Below are 19,394 nucleotides of genomic sequence, written 5' to 3' on the forward strand. Positions count from 1 at the left end.
GTGAATGGGCAAGGATTTTTTTTAAATTGCCTTTGAACAGGGTATGGTAGTAAGAGCCAGGTGCATTGGTTTCTGTCAAGAACTGCAATGCTGCTGGGCTTTTCACGCACAACAGTTTCCCGTGTGTTTCAAGAATGGTACATCACCCCTGCCTGTCCCCCTGTCTGCTACCGTCCCAGTCCCCCTGCCTGCTACCCTCCCTGTCCCACTGCCTGTCCCCCTAACTGTGCCTCTGCCTGTCCCACTGCCTGTCCCCCTTCCTGTCCCACTGCCTGTCCCCCTAACTGTGCCTCTGCCCGTGCCTCTGCCTGTCCCACTGCCTGTCCCCCTTCCTGTCCCCCTTCTGTCCCCCTGCCTGCTACCCTCTCTGTCCCACTGCCTGTCCCCCTTCCTGTCCCCCTTCTGTCCCCCTGCCTGCTACCCTCTCAGTCCCCCTGCCTGTCCCCCTTCTGTCCCCCTGCCTGCTACCCTCTCTGTCCCACTGTCTGTCCCCCCGCCTGTCCCCCTAACTGTACCTCTGCCTGTCCCCCCTCTGTCCCCCTGCCTGTCCCCCTAACTGTACCTCTGCCTGTCCCCCTAACTGTGCCTCTGTCTGTCCCCCCGCCTGTCCCCCTAACTGTACCTCTGCCTGTCCCCCTAACTGTACCTCTGCCTGTCCCCCTAACTGTACCTCTGCCTGTCCCCCTAACTGTACCTCTGCCTGTCCCCCTTCTGTCCTCCTAACTGTACCTCTGCCTGTCCCCCTAACTGTACCTCTGCCTGTCCCCCTAACTGTACCTCTGCCTGTCCCCCTAACTGTGCCTCTGCCTGTCCCACTGCCTGCACATCTGTGTGCTGTATCAGATTGCCTTCGACCTGACATTCAAACAGTAACGTGTATTAATGGATGCCAAGAGAAGCCAGGCTTCCCCAAAAGACTAACCAATAAAAACAAAAACCTAATATAATTGATATTTTGTTTTCTTCTGTATTATAATTTACCTTCAATTCACAAGAGGCTGAATGTGTCTCACCGGAAAAGCATCCGAGCAAGCGAAACAGCGCACCTCTGACTCTGTATGTCTAGACCATTTCGGCTTTGTTGCAGCCCGTAGCATTGAATGCAAGGGAAGCCAGTGAGCATTTGGCCTCCCTTGATAAAAACAAATGGTTAAATAATAGCCCATCAATAGCCCATCACCAGCATTAAGCTAAACTAAATAAGCTCAACTGTGAATGGTTCTGGCGCATTAAAAAAAGTGTCACGGGAAGCCAGTTTGGATTTGGCTTCTAACCAATCACAACACATCTCAAGCAAAAAGTCAAGTGACAGAAACATCTTGAATTAGTGCGTTGAGTTGTTGTCCCCCATTGGCTAGCTAGCTAGCTAACATTGGCCCATTCATAAATTAGCAATGGATATAGCGATTGGTACTTGTGGGTTTATTTAAATCTCCGTAATGGCTAATGATCATAATGGCGATTCTGATCCAACCATAAATTCAAACTTGGTTCCCCTGGCCTGAGAGGATGGAAGTTCAATATGTGCTGTAGCTAGATGTAGTGGGCTAATGTTAAAAAGCTAGGTCATCATTTCCCATGAAAGAAAGTTAGGCTACAGGGCAAGCATTTTAGCCAGGTAGCCCAGGACAACAAAAACTAAAAGTGTACTGTGTTTCTCTACAAGTAGAGTCAGTCAACATGTTTATTCTACTTGCATGAACACATGCACACACACACACACACACACACACACACACACACACACACACACACACACACACACACACACACACACACACACACACACACACACACACACACACACACACACACACACACACACACACACACCGAAATCAGAACCATGGACAGCCACATCATATTTAGCTTACGTTGATTGGACTAAATTGTTTTTAGTCTTGTTTAGTTATCACTGTATTAGACTAAGCAGAGGTGCTTTGATGATGTGGACATGCTGAAGTTGAAATGGTGCTGGAATAGTGTAAGCAGCTCCCGTTTTCTTTTTTGACTTGTGGTAACTCTCCGTGGTTCTAAATCAATAGATGATTTAGTAGTCCGAAAAAAGTGTTGGAAACATAAACTTGCTTGACCTTGTTCTAGGTCTTGTAACCGTTTGTTACATGCATTATGCTTTGTGGACTTCACCAGACAGAGGTTGCTCTCTGGTTTTGTGATGAATCAAAGGTGTGGTTGAATTTATTCTGCAACTGCGTCTTCTTATTGTCTCGGCCTTAGGCCTATATATCACAGTCACAAAGCATATGAACTAACAGGTTACAGAGCAAACAACACAATTATCTCAACACACAGGTTGTAAAATGGCTTTTTGTTTTTTTACTTATCCACGCACCCCTACTGCATGTAAATAGCCTGTTTCCTCTCTGACTGGACCCAGAGACAGCTAAGAGACATTTGTTTTTACATTTCCTGACTGTATCACTGGCTGAATTTCTCTGCTCTACATAAAGAAAACGACAGCTACATGAGTAGTTCTGCACACATATTTATTAACTGTGAAGGATTCAAAACATTCAAAAAGATGTAGTGAACATGAAAACAAGTTTTAACCAAACAAAGTAAGTCTTATCATTCCATGTCACTAATAAATAGCTTTCATACATAAAGGTGCAATGTGAAGCAAGAAGATTGATAGGTAATCTTCCCATATACGAGGGAATAAATCAAACCAAGACTTGTAAAATTCCAGATTTCCTGCTTATTCTTTCCTCATGCCAGGAATCTTCTGAACAGGATTTCGGGAAAACTTGGGAATTTAGGGGACATTTCCGTACTTTTGCAACCCTTATCAAAACACGTACACATTTTTGCCAGAGAATCAACAACTATCAACCTTTTACAAGCTTATCAACCTCTTTACAAGCTATCAATTAACAGGTGGAAACAAACAGGTTACAACTGGCCATCTGTATAAGGTGAAACTTTGAGTATCAACTCTCTTAAAGACCTCTGATACAGGGCAGTTTCCCAGCCCTGTGGAGGTAGAGGAGGGGCTGCACAATCCCACAGACCACACCGATGAAGACACAAACATATATGGCTGATATGAACTTCCTCAAATCTAAGATTCCAATGAAAGGTAAAATCATTACCCATGGGAGGCAGTTCACCATCATAGCCACCATAATAATCAAAATGATATTAAACGCCCTTATCTTCATGTTATTTGTCCCCTCCCTCTCCCCTTCCCCCGGCCCTGGACGTTTCAGAGCCCTGAGAACTGAGAGGCAGCAGAATAACATGAATGAAATGAAGAACAGAATTTCACTCAAAGACACAAAATATATAACATTTAGGCTCTTCGCCAGCATAAAAGTAAGACAGAACACGGTCACAACCAACCAGATTAACCCAGAACATGCCACCTTGTATCTGAGGAGTTTGTACTTCAGGAAGACAACAGGGTGGACCACCGCCAGGTAGCGTTCAAAACATATACAGCACTGGAACAGGGTCCGACCAAAGATGGGAAAACCACCACAGAATGACACTAGAGCTTGGAGAGGGGGAATAGGGAGGTGTATGTAGACTAAGAAGAAGACAGCACACAGGCAGCAGAGGATCTCAGAGATGGCCAGGTTGAGAGCGAAGAACTCTGAGGTCATCGTTTCTCCCGCTCCGGTCACTATCAGCCACAGGACGTAGACATTGGTGGGGAGACTGAGGATGAGATTGACTGCATAGCAGGCAGTGCCGATAGAGGAATCGATTTCCGCATAGCCAGAGAGGACAGAATAATGGTTAGAAGAGTTCATATTTTTATTTTGACCAATCTCAGTTTGTAAGTACCAGCTTTGATGTTCCAAGTATCACTGTGGAAGAGAGAGAGAGAGAGAGAGACATAGAGAGAGACAGAGAGAGAGACAGAGAGAGACAGAGAGAAAGAGAGAGAGACAGACAGACAGAGACAGACAGAGAGAGACAGACAGAGAGAGACAGAGACAGAGAGACAGAGAGACAGAGAGAGAGACAGAGAGAGAAAGAGAGACAGAGGGATACATGTATAAATCTCATGCAATATACAAGTACATTTAAATAGCGTTTAATGTGTTTTTTAAATACCAACTGAAAATACTAATTACTGTAAGATATTCATAACAAACATGCATAAACTATCCCATGCAGAATGTCTAAGAATTCCAGATATTGAACAGAAAACAAAGGGGAAAACCTCAGAAGTGAACTGAATACTTCTTCTACAGCAACAATACTGATATTAAAGAGGAAAAATAACAATTTCAAACCTTGACTGATGGAGTTCTTCTTTGTATTGGAAAGTCTGTGTCCATCAAGAAGTGAATGTTGGGTGATACACAACAGACACAACATAACAGTGGCAAAACGGATGGAAAGGGAGGACGTGCCTACCCTTATCCAATGAGAATGCTCATCTTTGTTTTTAACCCCATTCAAAACAATTTCCATTTGGTTTGACCTGAATACAAGTCAAGTCTATTAGTTCCAGTTTGTACACCTGTTGAGTCACAAACAGGTGCAGCAGGTCATTACACCTATGCAAATGATTGTGTTTGACGGGTCCTAATGATACACAGTTTAAGATTGATTGAGGATGTTTTGTAAATCCAGGTTCAACTTGCATGCCCTGATGCTCAAATCAGTTTTGTTTTTACTGACTGTCAAAATAGCAAGTTAGAAGTAACCAAGTTGGATTTGTGTGTGTTCAGACAGTAGTTATTTGCTGACATGGCTACACTTGTTGTCATAATAATGACTGGTGTGTGCGCAGTGGTGTAGGTTGATTGGTGCATGTGCTTCCTATATCTCAGAAGTTATGCAGTAAACTAAGGTGACAACAATGCCTTCCATGGACTCTTCCCAGTTGCTTTGAATGTTCAAAATCATAGTGTAAGAACACTTTTAAATGATCAAAGGATAGGATGATCCAACTTGAAAACCTTTTTGGGGGGCTTGCCACAACAGTCACCTTTCTTGCATATTCACTCATTTGTTTGTAAACAATTAACAAGCCAGTTAGATACCACGGTTCCACGGGAAAAAAAATCAGAAGTTCCAAGGCCAGGAATCAGAATTGTATCCGATTTTAAACCACCTACAAAAGTTGTTTGAAATGTGTCTTGAAACATCTGATTACATTTTCATTTTGGCGGTTCAGACTGCAGTAAAAATAACAGATTTGAATCACTTCAAACTGCCAATGAAAACAAGGCCTAAGTGACAGCACCTATGCACCTAGCATAGCAACCGTACCAGTTGGAAGACCAGAGTCAGTCTGGTTGGTGGAAGCCATCCAATCTTCCACATGGTTGGCTGCGTTTTGCTACCACCGGAAACATCGGGGGGATAACTTATTCAAGTAAGTAAATGATAAACTATGTAGCTATAATTAGCAAGACTGTAACCGGTGGTGTACTGCACCGCTGTAACTCTGCGTTGTGTGTGGTTGATTGAGACTATAGACGTGGACTTTGGAGATCAGGTTGTTTTAATTAAGCCGAATTCACTCTCTGCATCTGCATCCAAAAGAAAAGAAAACATTTGTAGATCACATATGTTCTGTGAATCTTCGCCTCTTCCTACAACAGATGCACAATAAAAGGGACTGGGATCATTCGAGGAGCTAGCCATCGTTCACACATACAATAGCCTGCCAATACCTTAGCTAGCTATTAACCACATGTTGAATTCAGAATGTTAATATCTAAAAAGTACAGTTACAAGTGCATTTTAACAATACCATCCACTTACGAGTAACCTCTAAGTATACAACATTATTCGTGAACAAAACACTGTGTGCTTAAAATAATCAAACTTTCCGAAGACGACAGAAAAAGCGTGGCTCCCTCTCATAGTGTATCAAAATGATTTGAGCACGCAGGGCAAAACGTAAGTACACACTCCCCTACTCCCTGGGTGCAGGCATGCATAATAACAAATCAACATGCCATATTAAAATATAAACCTGGTGAAATTCACACAGTACTTTAACAACAGTTACACTTGCTTGCTACATTAACTTTTGTGCAGGCTAACTCAAATGAGCTGCTAACGTAATGACATTGTACATTTGAAGCAGAGAATAGCTTAACTCACACACTGTTTATATATTGTTCAACTAGTTATATTTTCTCAATTTTAAAACAATACTTGTAGACAATGTATCTGAGGCTAATCATTATACTAGATTTTGTACATGCCTTGTGCTGAAATGAAAATGTTTAGTGCAAATCCATCCCTTGTAAATCAAGATGGTGAAATGTCTGGAAGCAGGAGATGGGATCCTTAGCTGATAACATACACACAAACACCAAGTTCAACTACAGATGATTTTCTCCCGGAAGGTCCGAGTTTGACTTGGGAGGTGCCACTGTAATCATGAAGATGGTTTGTGTACCACAAGTACTACATTGTCTATACTAAAATTGTTTCAATTGTAAAATAAAAATAAAAATAGTTGTGCTATAAGCAATGCATTGCATTCAGTGCAGAGATAAGACAAAGATCTTTTCATTCATTTCACCCAAAAACAATATAGACTATTATTAAATGACAGTATGTTTACTATATAAACAATAGTCTTTTTACATGTTGCTGAACAAAAATATATATGCAACATTTAAAGTGTTGGTGCCATGTTTCATGAGCTGAAAGGAAACATCCCAGAAATGTTCCAGATGCACAGTGCTTTTCTCTCAAATTTGTGCACAAATGTGTTTATATCCATGGTAGTGAGCATTTCCCATTTGCCAAGATAATCCATCCACCTGACAGTTTTGGCATATCAAGAAGTTGATTAAACAGCATGATCATTACACAGGTGCACCTTGTGCTGGGGAGAATAAAAGGCCACTCTAAAATGCACAATTTTGTCACACAACACAATGCTAAAAACATATGTCTCAGGTTTTGAGAGAGTGTGCAACTGGCATGCTGACTGCAGGAATGTCCACCAGAGCTGTTTCCAGATAATTTAATGTTTATTTCTCTACCATAAGCCGCCTCCAACGTCATATTAGAGAATTTGGCGGTATGTCCAACCGGACTCACAACTGCAGACCACGTGTATTGCGCAGTTTGCTGGTGTCAACATTGTGAACAGAAGCCTCCTGGGTTGCGCAGTGGTCTAAGGCACTGCATCGCAGTGCTAGCTGTGCCACCAGAGATTCTGGGTTAGAGCACAGGCTCTGTCGCAGCCGGCCATGACCATGGGGCAACGCAAAATTGGCCCAACGTCGTCTGGGTTAGGGAGGGTTTGGGCAGCAGGGATATCCTTGTCTCATCGCGAACTACCGACTCCTGTGGTGGGCCAGGTCGCCGGGTGTACGGTGTTTCCTCCGACACATTCGTGCATCTGGCTCCCGGGTTGGATGTGCATTGTGTCAGGAAGCATTGCGGCTAGGTTGGGTTGTGTTTTGGAGGATGCATGGCTCTCGACCTTGGCCTCTCCCGAGTCCGTTCTGGAGTTGCAGCGATGAGACAAGACTGTAACTACTACCAATTGGGGAGAAAAAAGGGGGGAAAAAAACTAACATTGTGAACAGAGTGCCCAATGGTGGCCGTGGGATTATGGTATGGGCAGGCATAAGCTACTGATAATGAACACAATTCTATTTTATCGATGGCCATTTCAATGCACAGAGATACTGTGATAAGATCCTGAGGCCCATTGTCGTGCCATTAATCTGCCGCAATCACCTCATGTTGATACATGATAATGCACAGACCAATGTCACAAGGATCTGTACACAAATCCTGGAAGCTGAAAATGTCCCAGTTCTTCCATAGCCTGCAAACTCACCAGACATGTAAAACATTGAGCATGTGTTCGTGCCAATATCCAGCTCCTACTCATAGCCATTGAAGTGGAGTGGGACAACATTCCACAGGCCCCAATCAACAGCCTGATCAACTCTATGTGAAGGAGATGTGTCACGCTGCATGAGGCAAATGGTTGTCACACCAGATACTGACTTGTTTTCTGATCCCCTGCCTTTTATTTAATGTATCTACGACTAACAGATACATACAGTATCTCTGCATTCCCAGATTAGGGCCTAATGAATTCATTTCAATTGACCAATTTCCTTATGAGCTGTAACTCAGTGAAATATTTTAAATAGTTGCATGTTGTTGTTCAGTATACATTTAATATATTCATAAGGTTTAATGGGGCACTTTTTTCATGACAAGCTGAAGGTGCTCTCTATTTAAATGGCACAACAGAATCATTCAGATTGATCAAAGCACAGTATATGACAGCCATCTTCTATAACTGAGGGATGTCGCCTTTCAAATATGGAACAGGACAAAGTAGTAGAAGTAGAAACGGATGTTGCTGCTGCATTGCTCCTCTTCACAGTGGGAATACGGTCGACATGGGTGTCTTGATAGAGGTCACCTAATAAAAAATAAATGATTTAACCTATTTAACTAGGCAAGTCAGTTAAGACCTCCTGCGGGGACGGGGGCTGGGATTAAAATAAAAATATAGGACAAAACACATCACAACAAGAGAGACAACACTACATAAAGAGAGACCTAAAACAACAATATAGCAAGGCAGCAGCACATGACAACACAGCATGGTAGCAACACATGGTACAAACATTATTGGGCACAGACAACAGCACAAAGGGCAAGAAGGTAGAGACAACAATACATCACGCAAAGCAGCCACAACTGTCAGTAAGTGTCCATGATTGCGTCTTTGAATGAAGAGATTGAGATAAAACTGTCCAGTTTGAGTGTTTGTTGCAGCTTGTTCCAGTCGCTAACTGCAGCGAACTGAAAACACGAGCGACCCAGGGATGTGTGCGCTTTGGGGAAAATTATGTGGATATATTGAAGCAACATCTCAAGACATCAGTCAGGAAGTTGAATCTTGGTCACAAATGGGTCTTCGAAATGTACAATGACGCCAAGCATACTTCCAAAGTTGTGGCAAAATGTCTTAAGGACAACAAAGTCAAATTACTGGAAAATGAAAAGGCGTGTGCGATCAAGGAGGCCTACAACCTGACTCAGTTACACCAGCTCTGTCAGGAGTGGGTCAAAATTCACACAACTTAATGTGGGAAGCTTGTGGAAGAATACCCGAAACATTTGACCCAAATTAAACAATATAAAGGCAATGCTACCAAATACTAATCAAGTGTATGTAAACTTCTGACCCACTGGGAATGTGATGAAAGAAATAAAAGCAGAAATAATCGTTCTACTATTATTCTGACATCTCACATACATAAAATAAAGTGGTGATCATAACTGAACTAAGACAGGGAAATTTTGTCAGGAATTGTGAAAAACTGAGTTTAAATGTATTTGGCTAAGGTGTATGTAAACTTCCGACTTCAACTGTATATAGGTCCTGGATGGCAGGAAGCTTGGTCCCAGTGATGTACTGGTCTGTCTGATCACTATCAGGCAATGCAAACTGTCTGGATGCTCTCGATGGTGCAGCTGTATTACTTTCTGTGGATCTGGGGACCCATGCCAAATCTTTTCAGTTCCCTGAGGAGTTAAAGGTGTTGTCCTGTCCTCTTCACAACTGTCATGGTGTGTTTGGACCATGTTAGTTTGTTGGTGACGTGGACACCAAGGAATTTGAAACTCTCGACCCGCTCCACTTCAGACCCGTCGATGTTAATGGGTGCCTGTTCGTCCCTCCTTTTCTTATGGTCCACTATCAGCTCCTTTGTCTTGCTCACATTGAGAGAGGCTGTTGTCCTGGCACCACACTGCCAGTTCTCCGATCTCCTCCCAATCGGCTGTCTCATCGTTGTCAGTGATCAGAAACGATAAAAAACATGTTTTGTTTGTTTTAATTTATTTATGTTGACAGAATTCTCTTTTACAGAAATCAACTGTTGCAGTGAAGTAGTGAGTCATTGGAATGTATGGATTTGAAATAGCTACAGTATATAAAAGAGCACGATACCTTAACTAAAGCCAAGTCTAATATATTTCCATGTTAACATGAGGTTAGCGGTTTTAGCACAGTGGCTAGCTGTGCTATGGCTGGGGGGAAGCTAATGGTCCATGCATGAGTTGAACATGAAAATCAGTACATTTCCCTTGGTGTGCATGGACACCACACTGCTGAATTAACAGTATTCAAATCAGGATAATGCGTAAGTAGACAGAATTGCCCTGGTGGGGATGAATAAAGTTGTATTGAATAAGGGTAAAAGGTGACTCTGGTAAACATGTCTTCAAAGGATAGTTTCAATTTCAAAACAAAGACACAGCGATTGAATAAAACACTTTATTTTCATTGTACACTGGTTTCTACTTTAATTTCTCTCTATTGAGTCACTTCTCTTCTATATCATGGGAAAATAACTAACACAAATAAACAGTTATAGTTGTGTGAGTGAGTGAGTAAGTGAGTGAGTGAGTGAGAGAGAGAGAGAGAGAGAGAGTTTGGACCCATGGGGAAGAAAAACAAAAACAAGGAAGTGGGAAAAGAGTTAAGACAGGAATGAATCAGTCAGTGGTTGGGACACAGACAGTCAATATTTAACCCTTCAGCTCATCATGGAGTCAGTCTTTCTTCACTCTCCACTTCTCCAGGGATTTCTGTAGAAGAATAAAAAGAAAATCATGAGTGAGTATCTTACTAGATAATGTTGATTCTATGTGGAACATATGGGTTCCACGAGAGACCGTCACTGCTGCCAATCTTAAGCTGATGGTTTCCATGACCGGACACATTCCTTCATCTCCTCCCCACTCCTGAGTATCAATGTATTAATTATCAAACACGTAACACCCGGACAATAAAAGCAATAAAACAGTTTCAATTCAGGAAGCAAACTGAAATTCCAAATTTGTTTTGCCATAGGAATTTACTCAATGGAATTGACCCCATCCCTGATTGTCAAAATGTTATTTCTGATTGGTTGTTTTGGGTTCTCACCTCCAGGTTCTGATGGTGTTTGAGGGTCTTGCAGTGGTTCTTCTCAGCCTCATCAGTTCCGCTATAGAACTTAGAACACACCTTGCAGAAGAAGCCTGACTTGGGGACCAGAAACTCCATGCCTGATAGTGATCAAACAGACCAGAAACAAAACCTATTTTAACATATACAAACAACATGTGATTATACTATGGGACCTATGTAAACACACACTATTCTGACAATAGATAAGCTTGACAAATGTATCATTAGAGCCATCCTAATCAAATCAAATTTTATTTGTCACATACACATGGTTAGCAGATGTTAATGCGAGTGTAGCGAAATGCTTGTGCTTCTAGTTCCGACAATTTCAACAATTAGTGAATTGTCAAACGCAGCATCATTTGGGTCTTACCGACAGGGCTGTCAGGGTTGAAGGGAGGGATGCTGTAGTCTTTATAAAAGAGGGGTTCCATCTTCATCTTCCTCCTCGCCGTCTCCTCCTCTCTCTCCTCCTGAGATGTCCTCCTTCGCTTCGACTCCACTGAGATGAAAGAGAAGATGGAGGAAGGAGCAGGGTCATCACTGAGACCTTAACTGTTCTGTTTGTGAGTTTTCCTAGACCTGACAGGTCACCAGAATGTCCTTTCAAGGAAGGAAAAAAATTATAATTCAAGTCTTTAAAGCATGAATCAAAAATAAAAATCAGACACCTTAAAAACAATCCAACTGACGTGGTTTCAGTCTGTCAACCAACCATATTTTTCTACAACTTCTCAAAGAACCCAGCATTTCATGCCATCCTGCCATGTTTGCGATGACGAGGAGTGGCATAACACAAAACAGACTGGTAACCAGGTTAACATGAGCTTGCTACCACCATTGATTTCATCTCTTAACACATTTTATCATCTAGCCGTATAGTGGTTACCATAGCTACCATTGATCTACATACTAGGGCTGTAACGGTTCACCAAACCCACGGTTAGGTACGTATTGCGGTGTTGGGGCCACGGTTCAGTTTTGGTAGAGTGGGAAAATGAAATGACAAACATTACTGTAACATATTTTCTATGCCAGGTGAAATTGCACCTCATTAGCTCATTGTTATCAATGTATCCAAATCAATGTCACTAGAAATCAGTTTATGCAAATGCAGCTACTTACTGCAGCTGTTTTTCTGGTTGCACTTTTTGATGTGTCTAAGTTTTTCCGTGCTTGCTAGCTAGCCACCTATGGCTAAGAATGTTGCCAGCCAGTATGGCAATGGAACATTTTAGAGCGAAATGGGTTGTGTCCATAGATACAGAACAAAAAGACTGAACGACTGGATCGCATCTCTGGCAACTGAACGACCAGCCGGCTTGGGTAGAAACCCCAGATTTGTGTTGGGACTATATGTTGTGGAAGAATGAAAATTAGTATGAATAAATTCACCAAAATAACGTTAATTAAAATTTGTAAATCATTATTTGAATATGTTGGTAACCTGTTTTATAAAGGTTATAATACCCTCGAGCCGGTGTTTGACACAGACCTAACTGTCCGTCCTGTCTCCCTGTAGCGCTGTCTTAGGTGTCTCACAGTACATTGCAATGTATTGCCCTGGCAACATCTGCAGTCCTCATGTCTCCTTGCAGCATGACTAAGGCACGTTCACGCAGATGAGCAGGGACCCTGGGCATCTTTCTTTCGGCTTTTTTCAAAGTCAGTAGAAAAGCCTCTTTAGTGTCCTAAGTTTTCATAACTGTGACCTTAATTGCCTTCCGTCTGTAAACTGATAGTATCTTAATGACCGTTCCACAGGTGCAGGTCCATGAATTGTTTATGGTTCAATGAACAAGCATGGGAAACAGTGTATAAACCCTTTACAATGAAAATATGTGAAGTTATTTGGATTTTTATCTCAAACATGTTCCTGAAAAAGGGGTATTTTCTTTTTCCCCCAAGTTTATATCTATAAAAGAGTTGCCAGCTGATTCATGAATTCGACTGGCTGAGAAACACTGCATGCCTCTATCGTCCCTGTTTCCTGACGTTCATTACTATGGGAAAGCTGGAGATCGGATTTGAATGTTGAAAATGTTGCAAATGTCAGAGACAGCAACGTTTAAACAAATCTCTGCTGTTAAAAACTAAATGTTAGTCTAAAAGAAACATGAGATAATGTCTAGGTGCTTTTTAATAGTGCAGATCAAGTTTATACATTTCCTGGCTGATGAGACTGGATTGCGCAGTCAGGTGTAACCAAAAGAAATTGGCATTTTAATGTCATAGATTTAGCCAGTGTTAACTGCTGGAACAGAAACTGTCTGGAACGCGATTTTAACCAATCAGCATTAGACCCACCATTTTGAATAATGAGTCATAATGCACAATCAGGAATAACACTTTGGATTTTCGTGATTGAAAACACAGGATTACTCAACACTCAGTCACTTGTAAAAGTAATACTTGTAAAACTCAATGTGTAAACATGGCTCATGTTATGTTTTGAACAAAGAGGGGCGTATCTGTAGCACCGTACTTCTCATTTCCCACTCCTGGGTAGTGTGATGTGTTGTCACTGCTAAGTAGCTCTCTGTCTATCTGTAGTAAGTGCAACACATGGGTGCATTGGCCAATACATGGACTACTTCAGCTTTAGCTTGCTTATATGGAAGCGGGTACTACCTGTTTGGTGAAAATGGGTGCGAGAGGGCGAAGTTCGAAACGTGGCTGGAACACTTTGAAGAGGTGCCGAAACCCCTTATTCTTCTCAACCACCGAGAAGCAGCGCATATCCACTGCTATAAACATACCTATCACTCTGGTAATTTATTTGGCCCATTTAGAATCAGCTGAAGCTACTTAAATGCAGAGGGGAGGCAAAGTTGTGTTTTTGAAGCTCCGATGGTAGGAATACTGGGGTGTTTTCTAAGTAAACATGTCAACATGTTTGAGGTGTTGGCAGCTGCATAGGCTATTCTGGTTCAGCAGTGGCGACAACACCGTTATCTACTGGGAAACCAACATTCTCCCAAACTGGAGATTTAAATATCGATGGCAAATCCTCTTGGGTTTATCCATCCCACCACTCGCCATCGTACAGAACTAGTTCCCTGCTGCGCCTCACAAAAGGACAGTGAAATGTGAAAATTAAATAATTTTTATTACAACATTCACATAGACTAGTTGTTTTAACCGAACAGCCTGAATGTTTTTTTTCCAGATTAGATTTACTGATGCTGCGTAGGCATTTAAATGGATATACACAGTACCAATCAACAGTTTGGACACCTTCTCATTCAAGGGTTTTCCTTAAATTTGACTATTTTCTACATTGTAGAATAATAGTGAGGACATCAAAACAATGAAATAACACATATGGAATCATGTAGTAACCAACAATGTGTTAAACAAATCAAAATATTTTACATTCTTCAAAGTTGACACCCTTTGCCTTGATGACAGCTTTGCACACACTTGGCATTCTCTCTCTTCACCTGGAATGCTTTTATCAACAGTCTTGAAGGAGTTCTCACACATGCTGAGCACTTGTTGGCTGCTTTTCCTTCACTCCAGGGTCCAACTCATCCCAAACCATCTCAATTGGGGTCGGGTGATTTGGGGTCACATCAATTGGGGTCACATCTGGCCGTAATTGGGAGTCCCATAGGGCGGTGCACAATTGGCCCAGCGTCGTCCGGGGTAGGCCGTCATTGTAAATAATAATTTGTTCTTAACTGACTTGCATAGTTAAATAAAAGTTTAAATAAAAAGTGTACCTTGAATTCTAAATAAATCACTGTCACCAGCAAAGCACACCCACACCATCACATCTACTCCTCCATGCTTCACGGTGGGAACCACACATGCAGAGATCATCAGTTCACCTACTCAGCATCACAAAGACACGGAGGTTGGAACCACACATGCAGAGATCATCAGTTCACCTACTCAGCATCTCAAAGACACGGAGGTTGGAACCACACATGCAGAGATCATCAGTTCACCAGTTCAGCATCACAAAGACACGGAGGTTGGAACCACACATGCAGAGATCATCAGTTCACCTACTCAGCATCACAAAGACACAGAGGTTGGAACCACACATGCAGAGATCATCAGTTCACCTACTCAGCATCACAAAGACACGGAGGTTGGAACCACACATGCAGAGATCATCAGTTCACCTACTCAGCATCTCAAAGACACGGAGGTTGGAACCACACATGCAGAGATCATCAGTTCACCTACTCAGCATCACAAAGACACGGAGGTTGGAACCACACATGCAGAGATCATCAGTTCACCTACTCAGCATCACAAAGACACGGAGGTTGGAACCACACATGCAGAGATCATCAGTTCACCTACTCAGCATCTCACAGACACGGAGGTTGGAACCACACATGCAGAGATCATCAGTTCACCTACTCAGCATCTCAAAGACACGGAGGTTGGAACAACACATGCAGAGATCATCAGTTCACCTACTCAGCATCTCACAGACACGGAGGTTGGAACCACACATGCAGAGATCATCAGTTCACCAGTTCAGCATCACAAAGACACGGAGGTTGGAACAACACATGCAGAGATCATCAGTTCACCTACTCAGCATCTCACAGACACGGAGGTTGGAACCACACATGCAGAGATCATCAGTTCACCTACTCAGCATCTCAAAGACACGGAGGTTGGAACCACACATGCAGAGATCATCAGTTCACCTACTCAGCATCTCACAGACACGGAGGTTGGAACCACACATGCAGAGATCATCAGTTCACCAGTTCAGCATCACAAAGACACGGAGGTTGGAACAACACATGCAGAGATCATCAGTTCACCTACTCAGCATCTCACAGACACGGAGGTTGGAACCACACATGCAGAGATCATCAGTTCACCTACTCAGCATCTCAAAGACACGGAGGTTGGAACCACACATGCAGAGATCATCAGTTCACCTACTCAGCATCTCACAGACACGGAGGTTGGAACCACACATGCAGAGATCATCAGTTCACCTACTCAGCATCACAAAGACACGGAGGTTGGAACCACACATGCAGAGATCATCAGTTCACCTACTCAGCATCACAAAGACACGGAGGTTGGAACCACACATGCAGAGATCATCAGTTCACCTACTCAGCATCTCAAAGACACGGAGGTTGGAACCACACATGCAGAGATCATCAGTTCACCTACTCAGCATCACAAAGACACGGAGGTTGGAACCACACATGCAGAGATCATCAGTTCACCTACTCAGCATCTCACAGACACGGAGGTTGGAACCACACATGCAGAGATCATCAGTTCACCTACTCAGCATCACAAAGACACGGAGGTTGGAACCACACATGCAGAGATCATCAGTTCACCTACTCAGCATCTCACAGACACGGAGGTTGGAACCACACATGCAGAGATCATCAGTTCACCTACTCAGCATCTCAAAGACACGGAGGTTGGAACCACACATGCAGAGATCATCAGTTCACCTACTCAGCATCTCACAGACACGGAGGTTGGAACCACACATGCAGAGATCATCAGTTCACCAGTTCAGCATCACAAAGACACGGAGGTTGGAACAACACATGCAGAGATCATCAGTTCACCTACTCAGCATCTCACAGACACGGTTGGAACCACACATGCAGAGATCATCAGTTCACCTACTCAGCATCTCAAAGACACGGAGGTTGGAACCACACATGCAGAGATCATCAGTTCACCTACTCAGCATCTCACAGACACGGAGGTTGGAACCACACATGCAGAGATCATCAGTTCACCTACTCAGCATCACAAAGACACGGAGGTTGGAACCACACATGCAGAGATCATCAGTTCACCTACTCAGCATCACAAAGACACGGAGGTTGGAACCACACATGCAGAGATCATCAGTTCACCTACTCAGCATCTCAAAGACACGGAGGTTGGAACCACACATGCAGAGATCATCAGTTCACCTACTCAGCATCACAAAGACACGGAGGTTGGAACCACACATGCAGAGATCATCAGTTCACCTACTCAGCATCACAAAGACACGGAGGTTGGAACCACACATGCAGAGATCATCAGTTCACCTACTCAGCATCTCACAGACACGGAGGTTGGAACCACACATGCAGAGATCATCAGTTCACCTACTCAGCATCTCAAAGACACGGAGGTTGGAACAACACATGCAGAGATCATCAGTTCACCTACTCAGCATCTCACAGACACGGAGGTTGGAACCACACATGCAGAGATCATCAGTTCACCAGTTCAGCATCACAAAGACACGGAGGTTGGAACAACACATGCAGAGATCATCAGTTCACCTACTCAGCATCTCACAGACACGGAGGTTGGAACCACACATGCAGAGATCATCAGTTCACCTACTCAGCATCTCAAAGACACGGAGGTTGGAACCACACATGCAGAGATCATCAGTTCACCTACTCAGCATCTCACAGACACGGAGGTTGGAACCACACATGCAGAGATCATCAGTTCACCTACTCAGCATCTCACAGACACGGAGGTTGGAACCACACCAACAAAAAAAAAATCACAAATTTGGACTCAAATCAAAGGACAGAGTTCCACCGGTGTAATGTCCATTGCTCGTGTTCCTTGGCCCAAGCAAGTCTCTTCTTATTGGTGTCCATTAGTAGTGGTTTCTTTGCTTTGAACTTATCCTCTGCAGCAAAGGCAACTTTGGGTCTTCCTTTCCTGTGGCGGTTTCTTATGAGAGACAGTTTCATCATAGCGCTTGATGGTTTTTTCGACTGCACTTGAAGAAACATTCAAAGTTCTTGACATTGGCTGACCTTTATGGTCTTAAAAGTAATGATAGACTGTCGTTTCTCTTTGCTTATTTGAGCTGTTCTTGCCATATTATGGATTTGGTCTTTTACCAAATAGTGCTCTCTTCTGTATACCACCTGTCATGACTGGCCTGTTCGGGTCTCCACCAGTGGGGGAGAGATGGAGAGGTATGGAGGTGGGGGATGTGAGACACCTCACGCCCATTGTAAATCTTTGTCTGGCCTGTTCGGGTCTCCACCAGTGGGGGAGAGATGGAGAGGTATGGAGGTGGGGGATGTGAGACACCTCACGCCCATTGTAAATCTTTGTCTGGCCTGTTCGGGTCTCCACCAGTGGGGGAGAGGTGGAGAGGTATGGAGGTGGGGGATGTGAGACACCTCACGCCCATTGTAAATCTTTGTCTGGCCTGTTCGGGTCTCCACCAGTGGGGGAGAGGTGGAGAGGTATGGGGGTGGGGGATGTGAGACACCTCACGCCCATTGTAAATCTTTGTCTGGCCTGTTCGGGTCTCCACCAGTGGGGGAGAGATGGAGAGGTATGGAGGTGGGGGATGTCCATTGTAAATCTTAAAGCAGCAGACAAATGTATTTGTCCTCTCAGTATGGAGGAATGGAATGTATGATGGGCCTATGGAGAACCTACCTAACATGCAATAAATTGACTTTTAGACAATGTTTCAGACAAAATGGTAGTCATGACGACAGACAGAATATGAATGTTGTTTTTGTTATTATAAGTTAAATGACGACGTTATAATCGAAAACATTGCAACTTGAACAGTTTTCACAACAAGTACTTGATGTTGGCATATTGTGTGTTGTGTGGAAAAAATGTCCAGATCAAAGAGAATGTTTTTTATTTTTTAAAGATGAAATGTGAAGTTAGTTGTCTAAATTGGATCGGAGTAAAATCCAGACCTTGTCTCGTAACTAGTTACGCCCAGAGAACTTGCCCTAAAGGCGGAAAGACCCATTTCTGACCTGAGGGTATAAAACATGTGAGTTAAGAATTAACATTTTAACTAAGGAGCTGCAGCCAAGGTCCGATTAGTTGTAACACCAAAACGCAACACGAGGTTGAAGACGACAAAGGAACCTTTTAACAATCTATGCTACGGATGAGAAGCGGTGTCTAAGAGGGTAAATTCAAGCAGGACCACACGGTTATTCTCTCCAAGGAATCGTGTGTCTACACTGCTTTCATTCTCATGCTGGAACCCCCTATATGGCTGATTAGCCGTCCTCAGAAGACCCCTCTTTCAGAACAAGGGCGAGGAAACAAACCATTAAGAGAAAGGACACCGACATTGTGTGGACAATCAGAGGGTTACACCCGAAAACAACAGAAGTGTCGCCATCAGAGGAGAAGTCGGAACATGGGCCACGAGAAGACACCCCTTCAGAGACCTTCGACAAGTAATTACATCATTGTATTCTGACCCATAACAGCGGCAGTTCGGGGAAAGGTTAGGGTTAAACTAAGCATAGTTTACAAATGTACCCAAGTGTGCTTCTCTCGTGCACTCTTTCTCTTTTGAAATCCTCATTTCGTGCAACACGTGTCATATTGTGTTGGCACACTAGGGACCTGTTTCATTGAACTAAGTTCTAATCAATAGCCTAGACCGTATCTTATATTATTATTTATTTACTAACAAGCTAAAATGATA

At 43.1% G+C, this 19,394-nt stretch overlaps 1 protein-coding gene across 3 annotated transcripts in view; it reads right to left on the reverse strand.

Annotated features, from left to right (window-relative positions):
- Window positions 1-9,805: 9,805 nt before the first annotated feature.
- The window catches only part of LOC139403098 (zinc finger protein 638-like), a 43,907-nt gene continuing 34,318 nt past the window's right edge, over window positions 9,806-19,394 (reverse strand). For 2 of the 3 annotated variants that reach the window (XM_071146807.1, XM_071146808.1), the window contains exons 19-21: window positions 11,316-11,444; window positions 10,919-11,040; window positions 9,806-10,578 (exon numbers count right to left, since the gene is read on the reverse strand). In XM_071146807.1, the coding sequence (XP_071002908.1) occupies window positions 10,543-10,578; window positions 10,919-11,040; window positions 11,316-11,444 (287 nt within the window). In that variant the 3' untranslated portion in view covers window positions 9,806-10,542. The remainder of the gene's footprint in view (window positions 10,579-10,918; window positions 11,041-11,315; window positions 11,445-19,394) is intronic. The other variant, XR_011633278.1, reaches the window with a different exon arrangement.

Source organism: Oncorhynchus clarkii, unplaced genomic scaffold (genome assembly GCF_045791955.1).
Source record: "Oncorhynchus clarkii lewisi isolate Uvic-CL-2024 unplaced genomic scaffold, UVic_Ocla_1.0 unplaced_contig_5339_pilon_pilon, whole genome shotgun sequence".
Taxonomy (NCBI): domain Eukaryota; kingdom Metazoa; phylum Chordata; class Actinopteri; order Salmoniformes; family Salmonidae; genus Oncorhynchus; species Oncorhynchus clarkii.